Source organism: Salarias fasciatus, unplaced genomic scaffold (assembly GCF_902148845.1).
Source record: "Salarias fasciatus unplaced genomic scaffold, fSalaFa1.1, whole genome shotgun sequence".
Lineage (NCBI taxonomy): Eukaryota > Metazoa > Chordata > Actinopteri > Blenniiformes > Blenniidae > Salarias > Salarias fasciatus.
This window is the reverse complement of record NW_021941374.1, coordinates 2,818,364-2,840,017: the sequence shown is the minus strand read 5'-3', so window position 1 is coordinate 2,840,017 and position 21,654 is coordinate 2,818,364. Positions and strand designations below refer to the sequence as shown.

At 44.8% G+C, this 21,654-nt stretch overlaps 1 protein-coding gene across 1 annotated transcript in view; it reads right to left on the bottom strand.

The window, feature by feature from the left end:
- The window catches only part of LOC115385033 (ladderlectin-like), a 45,028-nt gene extending 25,335 nt beyond the window's left edge, over positions 1-19,693 (bottom strand). The window contains exon 1 of the mRNA XM_030087113.1: positions 19,636-19,693. Coding sequence (XP_029942973.1) covers positions 19,636-19,693 — 58 coding nt within the window. The remainder of the gene's footprint in view (positions 1-19,635) is intronic.
- Positions 19,694-21,654: the final 1,961 nt, after the last annotated feature.

The following is a 21,654-nucleotide window of genomic DNA, read 5'->3' as shown; positions in this document are numbered from 1 at the left end:
GTTCAGAAGCTGGGTCGTGCAATATTGTATGATTGTAGCCTTTTACTATCTGAACAGATTTTAATGTCAGCAGCAGGACGAGACTGAGTCTCCTCCTGCTGCTGCCTTTATTTAAAGCTGGCATCCGGCATGGCTGAGGACAGGACCGGGACGGAGACGCTCAGAGAGCGAGAGACAGAAAAGAGAGAAAGATAAAGAGAGGGAGAACGGCGGGGGGGGGGGGGGGGGGGGGGGGCACAACCTATGTACAAATTCACAACAAATACAAAACAGTGTTGTCAACGCACCACACGCAACCAAGAACCATCCCAAACCCCAATCTCGACAACACCAAAACAGAGCCGACAACCAACACAAAAACTGACAGAACCATACATTTATATATATATATTTTTTTTTTTTCCCCCTGATGAGCCATAGTAGTGAACAGACTAGTAGCTAGTGGTAACTAGTAGTAAACTTGGGGCGTGCATCAAGAGAGGTCTGCTACAGATCACCATTAGTCTAACCACCACAAGAAGACAAGGTAACCCAGTATGTGAAGAGTGATTAGAGATCAGCGTGATCATGTGAATATGATGGTGATAGTGATCATGCATATATGACCTCTGACCCCTGAGAAGGCCAGAAGCAGGCCAGAGAGGCCCTCAGAGCCCAGACAGCCGGCGGTCATCACAGAGCCCGGATCCAAGCCGCCCCCCCAGGCAGACGCCCCCGCTCCGGTTCAGAAATGGGGCAGAGGGAAGCCCCGGCCGGGGACCCCGGCAGCCCCGGGGCCCGGGCCCCGCGGAGCCACGACCGGCAGGAGCCGGTCCATCCCAGGCGCCGGACGCCCGGAGGCGGGCAGAGCCGAGAGCCCAAGGCCCAAGAGCCCAAGAGCCGACCCCCCACCCAGGCGGAGGGCCATGACCCCCCTGGGAGAACCGGCCCACACGGGCGGCTACCCACCCCGGGCCAGTACACCCCCCCAGCGCTCCGGCCACGCACCCCGAGATCCAGGGCATCACCTCCCCCCCCCACCCCCCGACCCACCCCTCCCACCCTGTCCTCTCCCACCTCACTCCCCCCCACCCCAACCCAACACTTACACCCACTCACTCACGCTGACACACACACACACACACACACAAAGTCAACCCTACCCCAAACACACTCACATTCCCAAGTCATCCAACCGTCATGTCCTGTGGGAGACCCCCCCGGAAGGCCAGGGAACACCGAACCCCACATCCAGGACCCCCCGCCACCCACAACCGCCGCCCCCACCCCCCAAACCCCACCGCTGCAGACAGGTATGCACCCCCCAGAGCCAGCAGCCCCCCAAACCACAGCCGGTCCAAACCCCAGGCCCGTGGGGAAAACAACAGCCCCCATCCCCCGCCCCCCACCGGAAGGAATCCGGAAACGGGGGCGCAGAAGACCCCATTGCCCTTCCTCCCCCTCGCCTCGTGAGTGTTGATGGAGTATATGTTGTTTGCGATTAAAATTGAGGGGCAGTAACCACACCGTGCCGCGAGTGAGGCCAAACGAGCAGTCTCATCCACCTGAACAGCCCCACCCCTGTGTGTGGCTTTATTTTGAATATTTTCGAATGAGACTCTATCTTTGAATGATTTTACTATTCATTCATACTTTTTGTATTTTATACACTTCATAAAAACCTTTCCTCCTTTTGAGTTTTTTTTTTATATCTGTTTATTAGAATTTGGGTGGATGTGAAGGTTTTCCAGTGATCACGTTAAATGGGAAATATCAGAGAATTTCAAGATGCTTATCACAGAGGAGACTACATGTCTCAACGTTTTGAGAGCAGTAACTTAAAATTTCAAGTTAGGAGCACATTTGGTTATCTTCAGGTCACAAATAATAACACTTTTGATTAGTTGCTTTATATGTTAAGCTGAAACCTGAGTTTTTTTGTTTGGATCATAATTTTTAGGTTCATCTCTGGAGAGCTTTTAAAAAGGTCATATAACCATCTAAAGTGCTACAGACACCCGGACATATCTGTTTGTAGTAAAATGTAATATCTAACCCAGACTGTTTGAAAATTGTATGATTGAAAAATGTTAATGAGTTAAATGTTAATGAGTCTTTTTTCACTTTCTGCAGCTCCAGCTCATAGAATGAACCTCGATCACCTCGCCGTCATAATCTTTGAGTTTATATACGCGGAGTACGTGGAATGCATTCTGACACCGTAAATACTTCGTTTGTGAATCTCTGTTCGTATTTTTTATCGAAGGCCCTTCACAACTTGGATATTCTAACAACATCGCACACCTTAAATCCTGCCTTTATAGGGCTCGAAAGGACACGTGATATCTCGCAATGCATTGTGGTCAATGCGGGTGGTGTGCGGTAACGTCTGTTTACGCCAGCTACAGGCAAGACGCTGCGCTTGTGTTGCTCTTTTAATTTTATTTGGCAAGTTTCTACAAATACAAACACGATGCAGTCGTGCTGTGTCATTAACTGCCACAGTCATTCTCACGATCGCTCCAGTAAAAAAAAGAACGAAGGGATGACGTCTGTCTCATTCTCAACCTGGAAGCAGCGGCGGACCTCGGATATGTGAGCTAACAGTGATGCTGAATGGCCCGGAGAGCAGCTGTCAGACGACCAACGCCACCACCGACACATGTTGGACTGTTCACGGCATCTTCAGATGGTGAGTTCTGTTATATTACTGGCGCGTTACGGTGTTAGCAGTGTTAGCTGGTTGCTAGCGTTAGCCACGGACACAGCCTCAGGGCAGTTAAAGCAAACACTGTCTCTTTCCTCCACTTCCTTATCGATTACTTTTTAATTTATATCATAACTGTCCTCACTCATAGGGGATTGACTTTGACAGTACATAGACCTTTTTCACAAAAACCGGAAATACGCAATCCGTGGGTGACTTTTCTTCCGGTCCAGCGCCAAGTCCATTCATTTTCTCCGAGATGGGTCGTGTTTTCAGTGCTTGTCTCCAACATTTAACCAGCATTTCCTTCGCTGATGTGGAAAGGATGGTGGAAGAGAAATCGGTGACAAAAAAGTCAAAGATGAAGAAAGGATACAAGTTTTTCCACGAAAACTTCATAGAAAAACACGGAGGTAAGTAGAGAGTTAGCATGTTAGCCTAAGTGCTACTGAACCCCAGCAACTGTATTTAGGCATACTTTTTCATGTGTAGATCCTGATAACCGTATCCGAACATTTAAGATTCATGTGCAGCATGACAACAACCGTTTGTTCTCTTTATGGCTGTTTCAGTGAACGTCTTTCAGATATGATATCAGACGAATGCTATCATTGATTAGCCCAACAGCTAACAGCGTTAGCTCTCAGCTAAGTGTTTTTGTGCGTGTCTTATCATCATCGTAGTATCAAATGCATTAAAAAGCCAGGTGACAGTGAGGGCAAGGTGCTGCCGGTCGCAGAGGAAAAGCCAGGAGCCTCATAAACCAGAGGTTTGACCACAGAGAGCAGAAGTTCCTGCCGTTGCAGCTGCTGCTGCAGCTCTCTGCTGACGGCTGTCCGTCCCAGCCTTATCTTATACAGGAGCCTCGACTCCACTCTTTTTCTTTGTCCTTTTATTTCACTTCATTCCATAGGTTATAAGTCTCTGCTGCTGTTATCTGCTTTTATAATAGATCTGTGGCCAGAAGAGAGCATCCCCACTCAACCAAACCAGCTTTGTGTGGTGTATTTCTATTGTACTGAATAAAGTCGTGTATGTGTGTGTGAAAATATATTGTAAAAGTTAGTTATTTTGGGGGAAAAAAAGGGTCGTGGTGGTGCACTACAGAGTCCCCTTACCATCAGCTGTTACCATCTCTGACCACTGACAGTGACGTATCTCCACGATGTCATGTTCATCATTCTGATCCGTTTCTGTACAGATGACGCTTGCTGTTGACAGTGGACGTCTGATGGCGTTTTCCTGTAGCTGTGCAGCAGGAAGAGGGTTTTTCAACCACACTGTGGCCCTGCTTCATCAGACAGCGCATTACACACAGTCTGGCCTGCAGACTGTCCTCCATCTCTGGCCTGCATGAGCTGCAGCAGTGGCACAGAGCGAGGACTCAGGTGGTGTTTAATAAGGTCGTTTATTTACTCTGTTTTCATTAAGTGCTTGTGTTTACCATATGTTGTCTTTTTTGTTTGTGTCCTGAAATTATTAAAAAAAACAACAGACACAAACTGTGTATTACTACAATTCTTTGCAAAAATGAACATATTTCACCGTTGGTTTCAGGGAATTCATCCAGAACCTGTGAGTGATGTGGTGTGAAAGCCAACAGCAGCTGGTGAGAGTGGTCTTCAGTCCACGCTGTACCAGGCAAATGCAGGTAATAATATTCAACATTTCACTTTTGTGACAGCTAAATGCTAATGCCTTTGTGTAATAATGGCCAGATGTAACTACTGTAACTACATTTTCCCAAAATATAAGCACAAATAAGTAGAGGCTTTATGTATCTTTTTTTAGGACCATTTCCCGACCCTGACTTGATGGCGGCTGGACCCAGGCTGCATGAGGAACAACCCCAGCCCCTCAGTGCTCCTGTGTTGGATGGCTTGTCTGAAATAGAGCAGGTTCCATGGCCCTGTCCCACGTGGATGCCCCATGTCTTACCTTTGTCCACCTGAAACATCCAGTGATCTGATCCAGCACCACTCGGCTCCTGAACTCCCAGTTCTTCCTCCTCCTTGGTCTCAGGATTCCCTCTCTAACTTATACTTCTGTTGTCTGTTATAAATATTTGCTGCACTGCTGTAACATGATTGTTTTGATATTTTATCACATTGATTATTTTACAGTTTTGCATAGTGATCTGACATTGTTCATTCTTGTAAATGCACACATGGTGATTAGTTACACAGCTCATTTGATATTTCATTCGTTAAATAAATTGTTCAGAACATAGCCTTGGCCTGTATTGTACTGTATGTGTTTAAATCAAATGAATGCTTATTGATAAAATATCTTAAGCCTCAGTTGAATTAATTGTGCTTGTTGCAGTGTGTATGATTTCACTTTTTCAGATGTGGTTGCACGGTTAAATTCAAATCCTCTCCCCACAAAGGAACAGTAACAAAAGACTGTGTTACATGTAAATCAATCGAACTTTATTTATACATCAATTCGACTGAAGACGGCCGGGGACGGCAGGGAAACACTCTGCAGTTTGGCTTCCAGGTCTCTGATGTGATCTGCCTCCTCATCCAGAACACCTGTGGTGATTCAGAAGAGAGATTAATTCTGGTCTTTATACAATTTATTAAAATAATAGCCTGTTGACACACACACAGACAGACACAAACACACACTTTATTAAAATAATAGACCCTGTTGACAGACAGACACACACACACTTATATAAGAAAAATAAAATGTTATGTAATCCGTTGTTTACAACAGATGGAGTTTCTTCCCTGCAGGAGGCGGGTCGCAGAGTCATGGTCCAGTTTATCCTCCATCGCTGCAGTTTCTCTCTGTTTGCTCTCCGGTTCCTGGACAGACGCTCCACAGACGGCCGTGTGGAGCAGCGGCCGACACCGACTCCTGGTAGGAAGCGGTGTGAACTCATTCCAGCTGAAGAGACCTGGAACAGCATCAGCTTTAAGGCGGCTAACACTTAGCTCCTGGACGTAGCCGCTGGAGTGACATGTCAGCTGCAGACGTGCTGCTCCCCTCGTTAAGAACAAATCCGGGCCCCTCCCCGCCTAATGGCCTGAACCCACTTCTGTCTGACCTCTCCGTTCTTTGGAAACGAGTAAAAATTAAGATAAGGCTGCTTCAGCCCATTAGAAAAGCAACCAGGTACTCGACAGCATCGTTTGTTTTTAGCTTGTGGCAGCGCTACCGGAAGCAAAGTCACCCACAGATGGCGTATTTCCGGCTAAAAAAACCAGGAAGTGTGAAAAAGGTCTATTGCAACTGACCTCATTTTAAAAGTCATAATGGGCGTGTGTGTGTTTTTCAGGAGAGCTGCTGATGAAGTGAATGAACCTCATCCAGACTGAAGCTGTCATCACATCTCAACACACGGAGGAGAAAGCTGCGGAAAGATTCCAACGGAGAAAAAGGAGACAACTGCTGCACCTGCACCTCACACACCTGATGTGTATCAAGCTCCACAACAGAACGACATGGTGGAGAATGAGCAGTGTGTCAGTTGTAAACGAATGAATGGTGAAATTAGGTCCATGGTGAGATGAACCGCTTTTGTTTATCTGGATTATATGTCACCAACTTCTGCTTTTTTGTAAATAAAATTGATGACTAACAGTCTTCCTCTGTTTAATTCTAATATTTATCCTGAACATTTCATTCTGTCAGGACAGGTAAACCTCCTCAGCTGTTACTGCTCATATGGTGACAAAAACCAGCCTCTGCTTTAATAAGTTAATAATGCTGCGGTGAAATTAAATGTAGTTCAGTAGCTATTTATGACACTTCATTTTAATGGGAAATCCTCTGAGACTGCGCCATTTACCCAGCAATAATGTCAGACCATTCCTTGTTTCAAAGTCTTTTCTGTTTATTACCAACCTTCTTGTGTAGTGCAACACACTGTTAAAGCTACAGTTACAGTTCAAATAAGGTGCAAGTCTTTGTGCAAACAAATATCACTGCAACTATATAAAGTTAGATAGCTCTCTAGCTAAGTGTGAAAAGTATTGATTTGTGCTCAAGAGTTGAAATTTGGCTTGGTGGCTTGTCTCTGGGCTCTCATGACAGTGGTGGGCTTTCAAGTGCTCCCAGATGACAGTTTAAGGTTACAAATGGCGTGTTTCCACCGGCCCTACTCTACTCGGCTCTACCCCCGCTTGTGGGCGTTTCCATCAGCCTGCTTTGCCGCAACCCGGGTAAGTTTTCACAGGCTGAGTCGGGTTGGAATGTGACGTCAACACATACTGGTCGCTGATTGGTCAGTGATTGACCAATCAGCGACCAGCTGTGGCTGAAACGAAACTTAAACTCCGCCATGTTGCTATGCTCCGATGTGGAGGAGAAAAAGAAGAGCAAAGGACGGTAAATGAACAAAATAATAGCAATAAAAAACAATTTCATTACAGCGGACAGTAACTCCATGGTCTGTTGGGAGGATTCAGATGCTCATTTGTTTAGTGGGGGATGAAAAGATCCAGTAGGAGCTTGGTGACACCCGACGTTTTTCAAGACCTCCTGGAGTTGGTGGCGGACCACGGAGCCCACCGAACCGCAACCCAGTGCCGAACTGTTTTTTTTTTAAAGGACCACAACTCAAAGAGCGGGGTTTAAAAGACCTGGGGATGGTTCCAACAGATGGACAATCTATGGCCACCGACTTGTAAACACCGGGAGGTGACCACGACTCTGCCACGGGTGTGCTGGAGTCACCGATGGAAGATAATGGTGAGATTCTGGTGATCAGAGTTTGTTACAAGGTAGAAAAAATGTGTTGTCTGGATTGACAGTTTGTGTAAGAATGTGTTCAGACGCTGCTACTCTCAGGAGTTTACAGTCATTGTCCTCGGAGTCACGTAATCACACTCTAAAGCCAGCAGTAAAGCTGCTGATAGCAGCTTGATATGTAATATAACCACCGGACAAAGTTTTATTTTCTGACGCCCTTTTAGTTTCAGCATATGCATAAAGACCCTGTATCTGATTCTGTTCCTTCACGTAGTGAAATGAAATGTGTTTTCCCTTCAGTATTATGTAAAGAAGGACTTGTTATAGTCAATATTAAAGCCCTCATATGACTGTAAGCTCACACATTTTTTTTTTGTCCAGTTTTTTGACAGCATTGCTCTACTAAATTTATCAGACACGTTTTAAAGCCCCTCCTAAGGGCCAGCGCCCACATACTGCGAAATGGCTCCGCTGTGCTGCGCCGCGCAGTTTGCAGCACTCACGCAGTAATTACGCGCCCATTGAAGTCAATGAAGTCGCAGGCAGAGTGCGCCCACTGCCTGCGCGAGTGCTGCGTTGAGCGTACGCCCGCCGTCGTACTGCAGACCGCTCTCCGCACTACTTCGGTCCAGGTCTATTTTTGCCGGAGGCGCAGCGGAGCCAGAGTCAATTTCCCATAATGTCAAAGCAGCAACAGGAAACCAAAAGAGAGCAACATCTGTTTTATCAAAACAAATTACTACAAAAGTTGCCTTTTTTTATATTCCTAGGCATATTATTTATATAAATATCTATATAGATTACTATTGAAGCTGTCACACGTTTTTACATGTAAATATGTGACGAACAGGGCGTTCGTCACTGGTGAAATGCACTGCACTTTGCACTGGGACACTTTCTCTCATTCACTTTGCACTTTGTAATGCACACAACACTTTAAAGCAGCACTTTGCAAGGTTTGCTTTAGCGCTCCCCCTACTGGTCTCCTGTGAAAGCTCACTGTCGTAAACGTCCTCCGCACCCCCCCCCCCCTCCCCGTGCAGAGAGCGCCCCACTCCCGTGTCCTTTTTTTCCGCTTGTTAGACAAAGTTTTTTTCTGTCTTTGTGGTTCTGCCCTCCGTGAGCACCTATGGGTGGCGTTGCTAACGCTAGCGAGGGTTTCATGTTTGTTTTACGCGCTTTTGTTAAATCTTCTGCAGCAGCAGTTCCTCGCGCTGCCTCCTCCGGTTGCTCCCTCTGGTGTAGACATGCCTGCCTCGCACTCTCAAAACAAACACACTCGGAGATGCTTTCAGCCCAATGCAGCGAACTCACTCGCGCTCACTTCTACGAGAGGAGGTGCCACTCCTCTTTATTTTTCAGTTACCAAACGGAAATTAGAACCAATCAACACATCATGCAAAGATTGTCTATTGCAACACAATGACAGATCTCGCACTCTAACAGCTTTTACACGTGTAATCCCGTATGAGCGCCGTAAAGCAGGTTTGTTCTCTCAGATGTAGTCGGGTCGCTCCTCTGAAGTTGCAAGCGCTGTTTTCAGGACCCAGACCCCGGGGGGAGTGAAGGGACAGGCGAATCACCGTGACACGTCTTTGTTTACCCCCACAGGGATTCTGAAACACATTTATTGAGATAAAAAAGTTGCAAAGTTCTGCTTTAAGAAGCTAATTTGCACATAAAGGAATAATTTGCACAACGATTGTCTTTTTAAATTATTTATTTATTTATTGGAGACCGTTTGTCTGTGGGTCTGGTCGGGCGTGGCGGCAGACCTGCAAGACAAACAGATGACAAATCAAGATTGGGAAACGTGCAATATATGTGCCTGTTTTTAATTAGCTTTTCTTTTAGGTGTTGTCATGCATGCAGTGAGTGTGGAGAAGGTGTTGGGTGTGTGAATGTGGTGAAGAGTGTGTGTGAATTTTAACTCACCTTCTGCTCTTGTGTCCAGGAGTGGTGTCCGGCCTAAAGATTCCCCGGGACAGACACCACTAAAGAAAGTTCTGGGCTGGACCAAGAGTGGAAATGGGTGGGGGGTGGTTTCACGGATTTTAGATATGGTTTAGGATTTCATGTATTTATTTGGGTCGTTAGTTTGGTTTATTCTTTAGTATGGGTCTTGTTTTCTTTAGATTAGTATTATGAGTTTGTAGTGGAGGATTTTAACATAGTTTTAGAGATCTGATATTATGTTTTATATCTCCTGGAGTTTTTATGGTTTTACCCTATTAAGCTGAGTGTATTTAAGGGCCTGAAGCCCCTCAGTAGAGGGAGAGACTGTGTTTTGGTGAAGCCTGACTCCAGAAATCCTCCAATGCACTTTTTGGCACTTCTGCACTTTATTGTTTATTTTTGCACAAGAAAATGAAAAAGAAGTGGACCGCTCAACTTCGACTCATCCCTTGGTGCTCACTGTTCCTCCGCCGCTCGCGCACTCTGCTTACAAAATAAAAGCGTAAATATACACTTTTATGGATGAGTGTTTTATTTTGAAACCTGAACACGCTCTGGCGTCGCAAAACAAAGGAGTAGTGGAAGTTTTTAAACTTGAGAGCAGCGTGGTGGATGAAGAGAAACTGATCCTGGAGGAACAAGAGCACAGAATCCTCTCTGACCCCAGTCATCCATTTTATAAAGACACCAGCAGAAAGGAGAACACTCGGGCAACAATAGCTGAAGCTATTGGTGTGAGTGGTGAGTAAATTGTAACGATATAAAGTGCCTGTTCAAACATGTTTACATGGAGATCATCATAGAAACATAATCCCACACATGCGCTGAGCTCATGTCGGGTCAAAAGGCAGAGTGCGGAGACGCAGCCGTACCGCATCAGGTGGGCGCTCTGGTACGCACTCACGCAGTATGCGGGCGCTTGGCGTAAGGGGGAAGTTGGATTTTCGAAATGAGTATAACATGTTAGGGCCGAGTTTTAACCACAATGACTTGACTTTATTGTTCTTTGTGTGTGTGTATTCTCTTTCATTTGGTGAGGACAGTTTGGTCTCCCCATCCGAACTCCCAGACTCCCTGCCCTGACAGCAGCTCCAGCTTCTGAGCCAGCCGGAGCATCAACACCAGCACCATCTTCTCCACCTGCACAGGGACCGTCTCCTCCACCTGCACCATAGGTTTCCTTCCAACTGTTTCTACATACATCTTTATAAATACATGGACATATATTTTCTAAATTGCACAGGGGGGAAATGCAGCTGCTATTCAGTAACAGACACTGATATCAAGACAAAAGCCTCAATCAAAATGTGAAGGCTCATCTGAATCTCTCTGCATATTTATATATTTTTTAAGTCACACACCTGTATAAATGCTGTTATGGCATATGTAAAAGAGTGTGCAATTTGAAGTAGTTACACAAAACCATCACAACTAGAAGATGATGAGGGATTGAACAACATTTAATATCAGTTTCCATCACTCTGTTTAGGCCAGAGAACCAGGACCCTGTTCCAGCCAGACGTCTCTGCTGTCCTGCCAGAATCCTTTCTGAGGATCTGGAGCATCAGAGGCAGAACCGGATCCAGCGAGACGAACATCTGAACTGGTCCTCAGCGAGGCTGGAGAATCCAGGGAGCAGGAGGGAAGAGAGTGACGCCAGGCTGCTTTCAGTCCAGCTGTTCTGGGTTCTGACAGGACCTGCTCACCACGGAGGAGGCCGGGAACCATGAGAACCATTAATAACACAACTGAATTTGTTGTTGTTGTGGAGTTGTAATTGATATCAATAAAGTTTTTTATTTAAGCTTGGTTTACTCTCTGCTGTTTTAAACAATATGACAAAATTGTTATATAAAGCACTTTGGATCATGGATGGAAACAACCGATCTACAGAAGCACAACAAATTTATTGAACGACAGGTTGAAAAAACACAAAGGGCAATATTGAGTGAACTTAAATCAGCAATCACTTTCAAGATACTTTAATGCTGCAATACAAAACAGTTTTTACATCTTTACAATCGATCAACACTGGTTTACCTTATTACAGTAACGATCTGTTCAAAACTCAGTCGTCCTGAATAGTGACTGATCAGATGAAGCATCAGAACATCCTGGATCCCATTTCCTGCTTCTACATCTTTACCACTCCACCTGTGGCCTCCACCGCTCAGCTGAGAAGCTGGAACCGTTTCATCCTCCACTGCAGCTCAGATGTGGGTCCAGAGACAGGCCTGGTCCAGCTGGTCCTGATAGGACAGAACCTCTGAAAGAAACACAGTATATGCAATGAAATTAGATAAAAATAAAGATGGCATTTGGACTTTTCAATAGATAATAATATGAGTTATCATGACATCTACTGGCACTATTATTAATACAACTAACTTCCACAAATATCATCCCAGATGATGAAATTTAAAATTGTAATCTCCTTAACACCGTAAAACAGTCCCCCAATGGTTAACGTTTCTCATTTTGTTGAAAATATTAATAGTTCCCTTTGTTTGTTCCAGCCTGCTTCTAGTTTAATGGCTAGTTGATGTAGGAAATGCTGTGGAGAACCTGGATCCTCTAATGGAACAGAAATGCTAATCATTGAAGAGGGGCTATTAATTTAATTGTTAAATTCTTCTTACTTTTCCTGGGTTTCTGTGCACTGAATGGATGTTCAACCGTGGATCTGAGATTTGCTCTCGCATTTAAAACTCCTCTGAGCTGCTGACAACAGGAAAGAACAGAAATGCTCTTTAACTACTGAAGCTAATGCTAATTGCTAATAAGCTAATGCACTGACTGTACTGCTTGAAGGACTCTTCATCGCAGCCTAATCATTAGAATAACGCAAATAAAATGATTTAAAGCACAAACTACTCTTAATAACTGCAGTTACATTGGTAACTCACCCGGAGCTGTCGTCTCCTCACAGCTCCTCACGTCTCATCTTGGGCTTGATTCTGCTGCAGGGCCTCCAGACTCTTCCCTACTTTTCTTTCACTTTATTTTTCACTGTTTGTAACATTTTATGACTCTCTTTCTTACAACGAAAAAAACGGCAAAACAGCAAAAAGAAACATGACGGCCTGCGTCCTCCATTTAGCTTGTTTACATCCACTGAGGGGCGGAGTGTTCACCGTCTGATTTCCCCGCCCACTGATGGGTTTCCAGGGAGACAAACAGGGCCGGTGGAGACACAACCAGACCGAGTAGAGTCGAGTCGAATAAAAAGGGGTGGAGTCGAGCCGAGCAGAGTAGGGCCAGTGGAAACACGCCAGAAGTCTCCAAAGGGTCATACTACCCACTACCCTTGCACTGTCTACAAACAGCCAGAGAAGTCCATTTAGACCAAATCCAGCCTTTCTAGCTCAGTGAAGAAACCAGTTGTTGCAATGCTATTTGTAGACTTTAAGAGACGTACACCTTGGAAACCCAAGGTCACACTGACTCAAACAGGGTTTGTTATTGTTCAGTCTGCCCCAAGCTTTAATTTGAGCTCATCTCCAGCCCTCTAGATCTTCCCTATGCAGAATTAGAGCTCCCTTTGCAGAATCCGTCAGTGAATATCAGAATCTGTCAGCCACTGACAGATTTTGCAGTGGGCCTGTAAAATCTTCAAAAATAGACTTAGAGACTTCAAACCACTTCCACACCACTTAGAAGTCCCCCAGCTGTCATTTTGGCAAATCCCCAATCCTCTAGATCTTTGGTATGCAGAGTGAGAGCTCACTTCGCAGAATCCATGAGTGAATGTCAAAAACAGATTCTGCATTGGGCCTGTAAAATCTTAAAAAATAGACTTTGAGACTTGAAACCACTTCTACACCACTTGGAAGTCCCGCAGTTTTCATTTCAGCCCACCCCCAGCTATCTACCTCATTTGCATAAAAAATTATATCCAATCCATGGATTTCACTTTCCACGTCCTATAGCCCAAGGTCACACTTACTTGAGGAGGGTGTCATATTGTTCAGTCCATCCCCAGCTTTCTTTTGAGGACACCCCCAGCTCTCTAGCTAAGTGTGAAAAGTATTTATTTGAGCTGGAGTGTTGAAATTTGGCCTGGTGGCTTGTCTCTGGGCCCTCATGACAGTGCCAGGCTTTCAAGTGCTCCCAGACTGTACTTTAAGGTTACAATGTCTCCTAAGGGTCATACTACCCTTGTACCAAGCAGAGATGCCCAGACTTCCTGTCCCCAGACTCTTCCTCCAGTTCTTCCTGGAGGATACTGAGGCGTTTCCAGGCCACTTGAGAGATACAGTCCCAGAACCTGGAGCCTTGTCTTCCTTATTTATGTTTATTGACCAGAAATGATCCAGGCTTCTCAGCTTTTATTTACATTCAACTAAACGTGTTATGTCCAGGATTATTCACAGCCTTCTTCTTCAACAATCTTCTTCAATAATCAAACACAAAGCCTCCATTAGCTAATACAGTGATCAAACCCTTCCTATAACTGCTGAGCAACTTTTTGCATGTCTCCATTGGGATTTTTTTCCATTTCGTTTCAGCATTGAACTCTGCCACTTGTTGACAGTTTGTGTGGCAGAATTTTGGGTCCCAGTGGAAATAATGAACAGTCACCAAGTGACAGGCAAGACATGGGCTGTGTTCGAAACCGCATACTGTCTACTACATCCTTACATACTCATACTATCCATCCTGCATCCTGCTTACTCAGTCCATCAAACAGTATGCGAAGCGTTTACACTACAGCATACTACATAATAACCCACAATGCATTGCACTTCTTCCATGAGCAGAAATCGATCTGCTAAAGCTGATTTCACTTTAGCTCTAAACTCGTCAAATGTATAACTTTATCGAGATTTTTTTTTAAATTAGGCGACAAAGTGGTGGTTTAGAGCCCGAGTGTGTCGTTTATTTGTCCGAATATCAGCCGTTTATGATTTTGTTCGGACAACTTCGGCGGTTTATGATTTTGTTCGGACGAATTTGACGAAATTCAAGCAAGCTGCAGTGAGCAACGCACTTCCGGTTATTTTCACCAAAATAAAGCACCCCTTTCCCTTTCTCATGCAAAACAACCTCAGTGATAAATCTGTGCTTTTACTTTGAAAACAAGAAGCCAATCCTTCAGCAATATATCTCGCTTAACGTCGCCGTTTGGACCGGTGTCCCGTTAACGGGCCACTTATTATGCCAATTATGATGCTTTACCGACAGAGAGTTTTTTGGGCTCTTCAACAAAGATCGGCTCTCCGTCTTCGGTACATCATGGTCGCTTTCAGCATGGACTTGTTCTCAGATGTAAGGGGTTTTTTTTTTTTTTTTTTTTCTTTTTTTACGATTTTTAATCATTGTCAATCCAATCAGAAATCTCGTAACAACATACCTACGAGCACAAACAATGGAGGGAAGATTAAATCTAGAACCATACTCAGCTTGCTAAATGTACATCATGAAGAAACAGTCATTGTGAACTGAATAAAGTTTATTCAAATGTCCGTCGCGTTGCATCTTGGGTAATTTCAGTATGAGTAGTGAACACACGATGTATACTCAACATTTCTGGCGAATGCAGTATGCATCCGGGAACTTCTCGCATACTCAAAATCACATACTGCCAGTGTAAACACACTGCATACTCAATAAGTTAGTATGAGTAGTAGGTAAGTATGCGGTTTCGAACACAGCCATGGAAAATATGTAAGAACTGTCAGAGAATAGTAGTGAACACTGTGACAAACAGGAACTCTATGCTCTCTGCACTTCTTCTGTGCTGGGCCTGTCCTGACAGACAGGTTGGACTTTATTCCCAACTGGACAGTTTGGTATTGAGGTCAGCTGCCAGGCGAGAGCTGATATCATGATCAGGGATGTTTGAGACATTAATGTGTGTGTGTTGTTCTCTCCAGAACATGTTGGTAGGTTTACATTTCAGCAGTACATCTTAAAGCTTGGTACAGACGTCACAACGGCCTGATGTACAGTTGATATGGCTGTTCCCTTTACTGATCATGACAACAGAGGAGATAAAGTTTAACAAAAAACCCCTTTGATATGATTTTACGATGTTACACTCAAAGTGTGTGTGTGTGTGTGTGTGTGTGTGTGTGTGTGTGTGTGTGTGTGTGTGTGTCTGTGTGTGTGTGTGTGTGTTAAGTTGACACTTCAGCACCATGGACAGCTCTATCAGTCCTTTTCCACTGGTTCCTTCTCAGTCTTACTCCACTCGGTTCTCTTTCCCAGCCTTGGCTCTGGTCGTTTTCCATCATACAGAGTACTGACTTGGTGTGGATGGAGTCGTCATGGCAACGCAATACCAAACACAAGTTTTTTTCAGAGACAAGCAGCTGTGAAAGACATGGAGGCTAGAGTGAACCTGCAGCTCAGTCTGATCGATTTTCCAGAAGATCAATGTATATGGAGATATACTGCAGACAATCAGCCCTGAACATGAATAATATCTGTGTTATGACATGGTCTGTCTTCAGTTAGGGTCAAACACCGATATGAGAAAAAGACAATGATGATGCTAATTTGTTGACATGATAGCAGTTTCTTTCTTTCTTTCAAAGCTACAGGACTCCAGATGTTAGGTTAACCTACTTTAGTACTGATACTTATGAAAGTCAATAATAATCACTGAACTTCATCAATCTCCTGTCAGACTTTTAGAAAACCACGTTTCATGAGCTCCAGTTTTTCTCCTGTCTAAATGAATATGGCCACAAACAGGCTTTGCTAACATGTGGAGCAGTGGCAGCAGATGAGCCATGGCCTTCTTCCAGCAGTCAGTGGACAGATATGGATTTCCATCTGGGTCAATTATACGTAGGCAAAACTGGTGGGGGTCCAGGGTGCGGGTTCGGGCTGCTGTGATGTGACTATGGACCAGCTTTTCAAAGCACTTCATCACCGCAGGAGTGAGTGCAACTGGCCTGTAGTCACTGAGGCTGGAGATGTCAGGTTTCTTGGGCACAGGGACAATGGTGGAGGACTTCAGGCAGGCTGGGACGGTGGACTGCGAAAGGGATTGGTTAAAGATCCTGGTGAAGAGTCCATCCAGTTGGTCTGCACAGTCCCTCAGCACACATCCAGGGATGCCATCTGGTCCCGCTGCTTTCCTTGGATTCATGGACCGCAGAGAGCGCCTCACCTCATGATCCTTTAGGGTCAGGGTCCGCAATAGGTGGACCGCGATCCACATCCGGACCGCAGACCACCTCTTTGTGGACCCAGGGAAAAAAACAAAAATACAGCACGCCACTCTGACTGACTGATGCAAGGTGAGACTGGCCGAGAGAGAGAGAGAGAGAGAGAGAGAGAGAGAGAGAGAGAGAGAGAGAGAGAGAGAGAAGCACCACGTGTGTGTCATTCCATTAGCACTGTCAAGGCACTCAGGAGTCTTCATCACCTGCCTGATTTATCACAATCAGTTGAGTCCTTTTGCTTTTTGAACATGTGGGCTCATTGGTCTTGGAGTCTCTTCGGGTGTGAGAGGTTTAATTCCCGGACAAGCCCTTCAATTGCCAGTCCCACCCTGTTAGGATCAACGCCCAGCATCTCTACGCTTTATGTCTAACATCAGTACCATCAAGCACATTAATAGAGGCTGAGTGTGTCTTGGTGGTTGCGAGATAAAATCCATCTCTAATCAAAGAGGTCTGAACATCCCAGAGGATCCTTCCAGCAAGACAGACCCTTCACATGATCAGACCTGCATTGAACTGTCATCAGGGAAGTTCTCCTCCATGGCAGTGAGCTCTGGAGGAAACACAAACACCTGATGGGCCTCATGTAGAAATGTTGTTTCTCACTAAACGGGCCAGATTCCACCAATGGTACATCAGCAAGGAGAGAGTTTTTAGGGAGCACCAAGACTTCCTGGCCCATGATGAGGACTGGATAATAATCCCATTTAGATTCCACAGAGCAGCTCTGGGATCTCTCTGCTGAACTGGCTCCAGCGTTCGACACATCAGCCTGCCAGAACCCAACCGTCCTAGTCCATACAGGTCCTGACCAGTCTGGACTTTCTGGAAACGGACTGTTTCCAGCAGGAATCAGTTGAAAGCACCAACTGAAGAGGTTGAACAGCCACTGAGAAACAGAGCATCAAAACAATCATTCAACGTCATTCAATGAGCACTGTCAAAGCTGTCAAGAGCAGAGTCCTGCACTGGGTTGGGTACAGGTGGTTTTTAAAAGCTTTTTTTTTCTCAGGTTCAGATCTGGGTGGGAAAAATAGCTTGCGGGTCGGGTCGCGGGTTGTAGATTGACTCATGAGAATCAATATAAAATAATAATAAATTAAATAAAATAAAAACGTCAGTTGGAAGCTGTTTGTAAAGCTGTGACGTGATCCATCTGCTGCGACTGTCTGCAGCACCGCGGCTCTCCTGCATCCATTTCCGGGCTTTTCAGTCAGTTGAGCAAACTACAGAAAACTATCTTGGTCATTATTTACTCTCTGAGGATCGCTTTCGCTATTTTATGACAGTCATTGGCTCAGTTGATTAACGCCTTTCACCATCTAATAACACAATTTGTGATTGGACAAGAGCATCAAACGGTCTGCCGCCGTCTGACAAGCGCCACTTCCAAAACAGTTAATAGCTATTTAGATATTTGAGAAATAAATGGATAAAACGTAAAACTATCACTTTGTAATGTTCCTGAAGTATTTCCCTGATGGATTACTTTGCTCCTCGGTGGATTCTAAACATGTCACAGCTCGTAACAGCTGAACGCCGCTCAAGTCTGGACAGGAAGTAAGTCTACGATGACACACGTAAAGTCCCCTTTAAGAGATTAAAAGTTTAAAAGCATTTAACGTAACAAACGAGTGGTTTTCCAGTTGTATAGGAGAAGAACACGCAGGGCTGATGATTCATGACTGAAGTCAGACTTTTGTTGGAAGAGCTGCTTCATTCAGGGGCGTTGTTTACTCACTGCACCTTAGCTGTGGCAATATGCTGTTCAGTATTCAGACAATATGGCCCAAAATGATTACTTTAAATACGGGTTACAGGTCGGGCTGCGGGTCGTGTTTCAACAGGTCGGATCGGGTCGCGGTACTCATCGGGCTGATGCACGGGTTTGCGGTTCGGTTGCGGGTTTGTACGTCCCCGCAGGACAGCTTGCAGGCAGCTTGCCTTCACTCTAGACTTTGTTAAATAGCCTAAGAACATAGATCAGTGCTTCATCAGGGAGGTGTCTAAACATTGCATAACATAACTGGTCCTGCCCAGGGGCTGAAAAGCCATTTCCAAGTAGAGCTTTTTTAAGTTCACCCATAGTAAAGTCCATATCTAGCAGAGTAGGCTCCCTATTCTTTTTCTGTGTCACATCTGGGTTTCTCTCTAGGACTTTCTCTTTCCTCAGTCCGTGAACCTGATCCAGATGACTACCACTATGAACACCTGCGAACTTTCTCCCCAGTAAATCAGCCTTTTCTTTATTTGTGACAGCCCGGTAATCTCCATCTATTAGGACAGGAATTTTATTACATTGTTTCTTTCCCAGCATCTTCCTCACCATTGCCCACACCTCTTTTAGCTTGACCTCACTTCCAATTGTAGAGCACAACTGTCTCCAGGAGTTCCTTTTAGCAGATTTGATAACTTTCCTTGCTAATGCCACCTTCCTTTGATATTCCAAAATGCTGTCTTGGTTACAACCCTTTCTTAGGTTCCTACGAGCACGATTTCTGTCTTTGATGGCGGCTGTACATTCATCGTTCCACCAGGGGACCACTTTTCTCTTATATCCACCACATTTTTTAGGTATAGACTGAGAAGCTGCATTCAGAATCATATTAGAAACGCTCTCATTGCATTGCTCGACATCTCCCTGCATAGTCAGCTTCTCACAGAGCTCTAAGCAACATGTCTGGAACTTGTCCCACACTGCCTGGGCCAAACACCATCTATCCATTAAAATACTCTCTTGAGTATACACTTCAAAGTTAACTGAACAAAGAATTGGGAAATGATCACTACCTATATTATTATTCAGGACAGTCCACTCACAGAGGTTGCTTAGATTTCCAGAGACTAATGTTAGATCCAAGCATGACTCGCAGTTTCTTACTATATCCACCCTCGTTGCTTTGCCATCATTCAGGCAGACAAGTGACCTTTCCTCCATCATTTCTTCCATCACCTCTCTGTTTAAATCTGTGTGTTTACTTCCCCAAAGAGAATTGTGGGCATTAAAGTCTCCACACCAGATTTCTCGCCTTTCCACTGTAGCAGACATGTCCAGAAACGTTTGCTGTGTCAGCTTCTTGCATGGGTTGTAAAAATTGACAATTGTAACATCACCTCTGGGGCTGCACACCTTGATCACGACACATTCCTGCTCTCTAGAAGCCCCCGCCATCCTGAAAGCCATACAGTCTTTAATAAATGTTAAGCAGCCACCACCAGGAGACTCTTTCCTATCCCACCTAACTGCTGCGTAACCCGGAAGAACAAAATCCAAATGCGGTCTTAACCATGTTTCCTGGACACAAATGACATCAGGAGTCTTTTCCATATCTGCAATAACCTTTTTGAATTCTTGACCGTTTGCAATTAAACTGCTGGCATTCCACTGTAGAATATGGAACACCATTAGCACCCTAATCAGCAGTAGTCTCATTTCCATCGTTTGATTTAACCAACTCATTTATCTTCCTAATTTCTCCTTCTTTGATCGCTAGGAACTTAATTGCTGCCTCCACCACGCCACTGATTCTGTCCCTTCTTCTTTCCCTTCTAACTGCCACTTCGATTACTTGACATATGAAGGCAACCAGGCTAACCTTGTCCACAGTATACATGTCTTTATTGATGGTTCTGGAACCTTCTTCACCTTCCAGCATGCTCTGTCTCAGCGGCGCAGGCGGACCTGAGACTTGCAGTCTTGCGAGGGGGCAAAGGGTTTGACACTGTAGCAGATGGATGACCGACTGTTTCAGTTTGCTTCACTTTTTTGACTGCGTCTGCATAAGACACTTGGTTTGTTACTTTATACTTCATAACTTCTCTGGCTTGGATTTGGGCTGGGCAGCCACCATAGGCGGCACTATGCTCCCCACCACAATTACAGCATTTAACTTGAGCCTCTTTGTCACATTTACCATACTCATGCTCCCCTCCGCATCTGGCACATCTCAGTTTCCCTCTACACTGTGAAGCTGTATGCCCAAATCTTTGACACTTGAAGCACCTGAGAGGAGCTGGAATAAATTCCCTGACTTCATAACTGACCAATCCCACAATAACATGTTTAGGAAGAGCATTTTTGAAATCCAGTACCACCGATAAGCTGTCGCTTTTAAAACCATTCTTCCTTCTTTGAAGCCGTTCCGCTTTCACCACTTTCCCACCTTTCACTTCTGCAATGAGTTCATCCATGGACACTGTTAGAGGGACGTCCCGAATCACTCCTCTCAGCTTAGCAGCACTCCCTGGAACATGAGCATTAACTTTTTTACCACACAAACAATCCAGACGTAGAAACGCATCTCTCTATTCAGACGACTGACTGTCTGACTGCGCATTTCTAGTTTTCCTCTTCCTATTAACCACTTGCCATGGGTTCAGATCACCCTCTCCGTCCATACAATCACCCGTCATCGATACAGTCACGTTGTTGTCGCTGTTGCTTCTCGCCAAACTTGCTTTACTTTCATCTTCCGTAATATCCTCAATCAGTTTCTGGTTTATCAGGTCTCCCCACTTGGCTGTCATCTCTGGCAAGCCAGCGACGAGACCCCGCTCTGAAAACCGCCGAGAAAAGTCTCGCCAGCTGTGCTGTCAAACCGTCCGAGCTCCAACCCGCTGATTTCCTCCCCCGTACGATAAAGCTCATCTACGGCGATCATTTACGCCCCCAATAGCGTTAAGTGATGCTGAGTTAATAAATATACATGTATCTACCACACCACAACAAACATAAGAGAAAAGAGCGTCTGTAACGGCTGCATGTCGGTGCCCCGCCCGCTGCCGTTATATGGATATGGGAGTATCTAATTATCTCCGAACCAACTGCAAATCACACGAAAGTCAAACGGGTGAGTATATATTGTTGTTACGAATGTGAAATAAGGTCCAGATTGTAAAAACGACCGTTCCCCTTTAAGAAATTTTTACTTGAAATTAGTAAAAAAAAATCTGCCAATAGAACAAGCAAAAAAATTTCTTGATTTCAGAGAATTTTCTCTTAAATCAAGCCTTTTTATCTTGATCAAGTATAAAATTTAAGTAAATTTATCTTAAATCAAGTAAAATTAGACATTTTCACTCAAAACAAGTTGAATAAACTTGCTCAGATTTGGAATTTTTGCAGTGTATGCC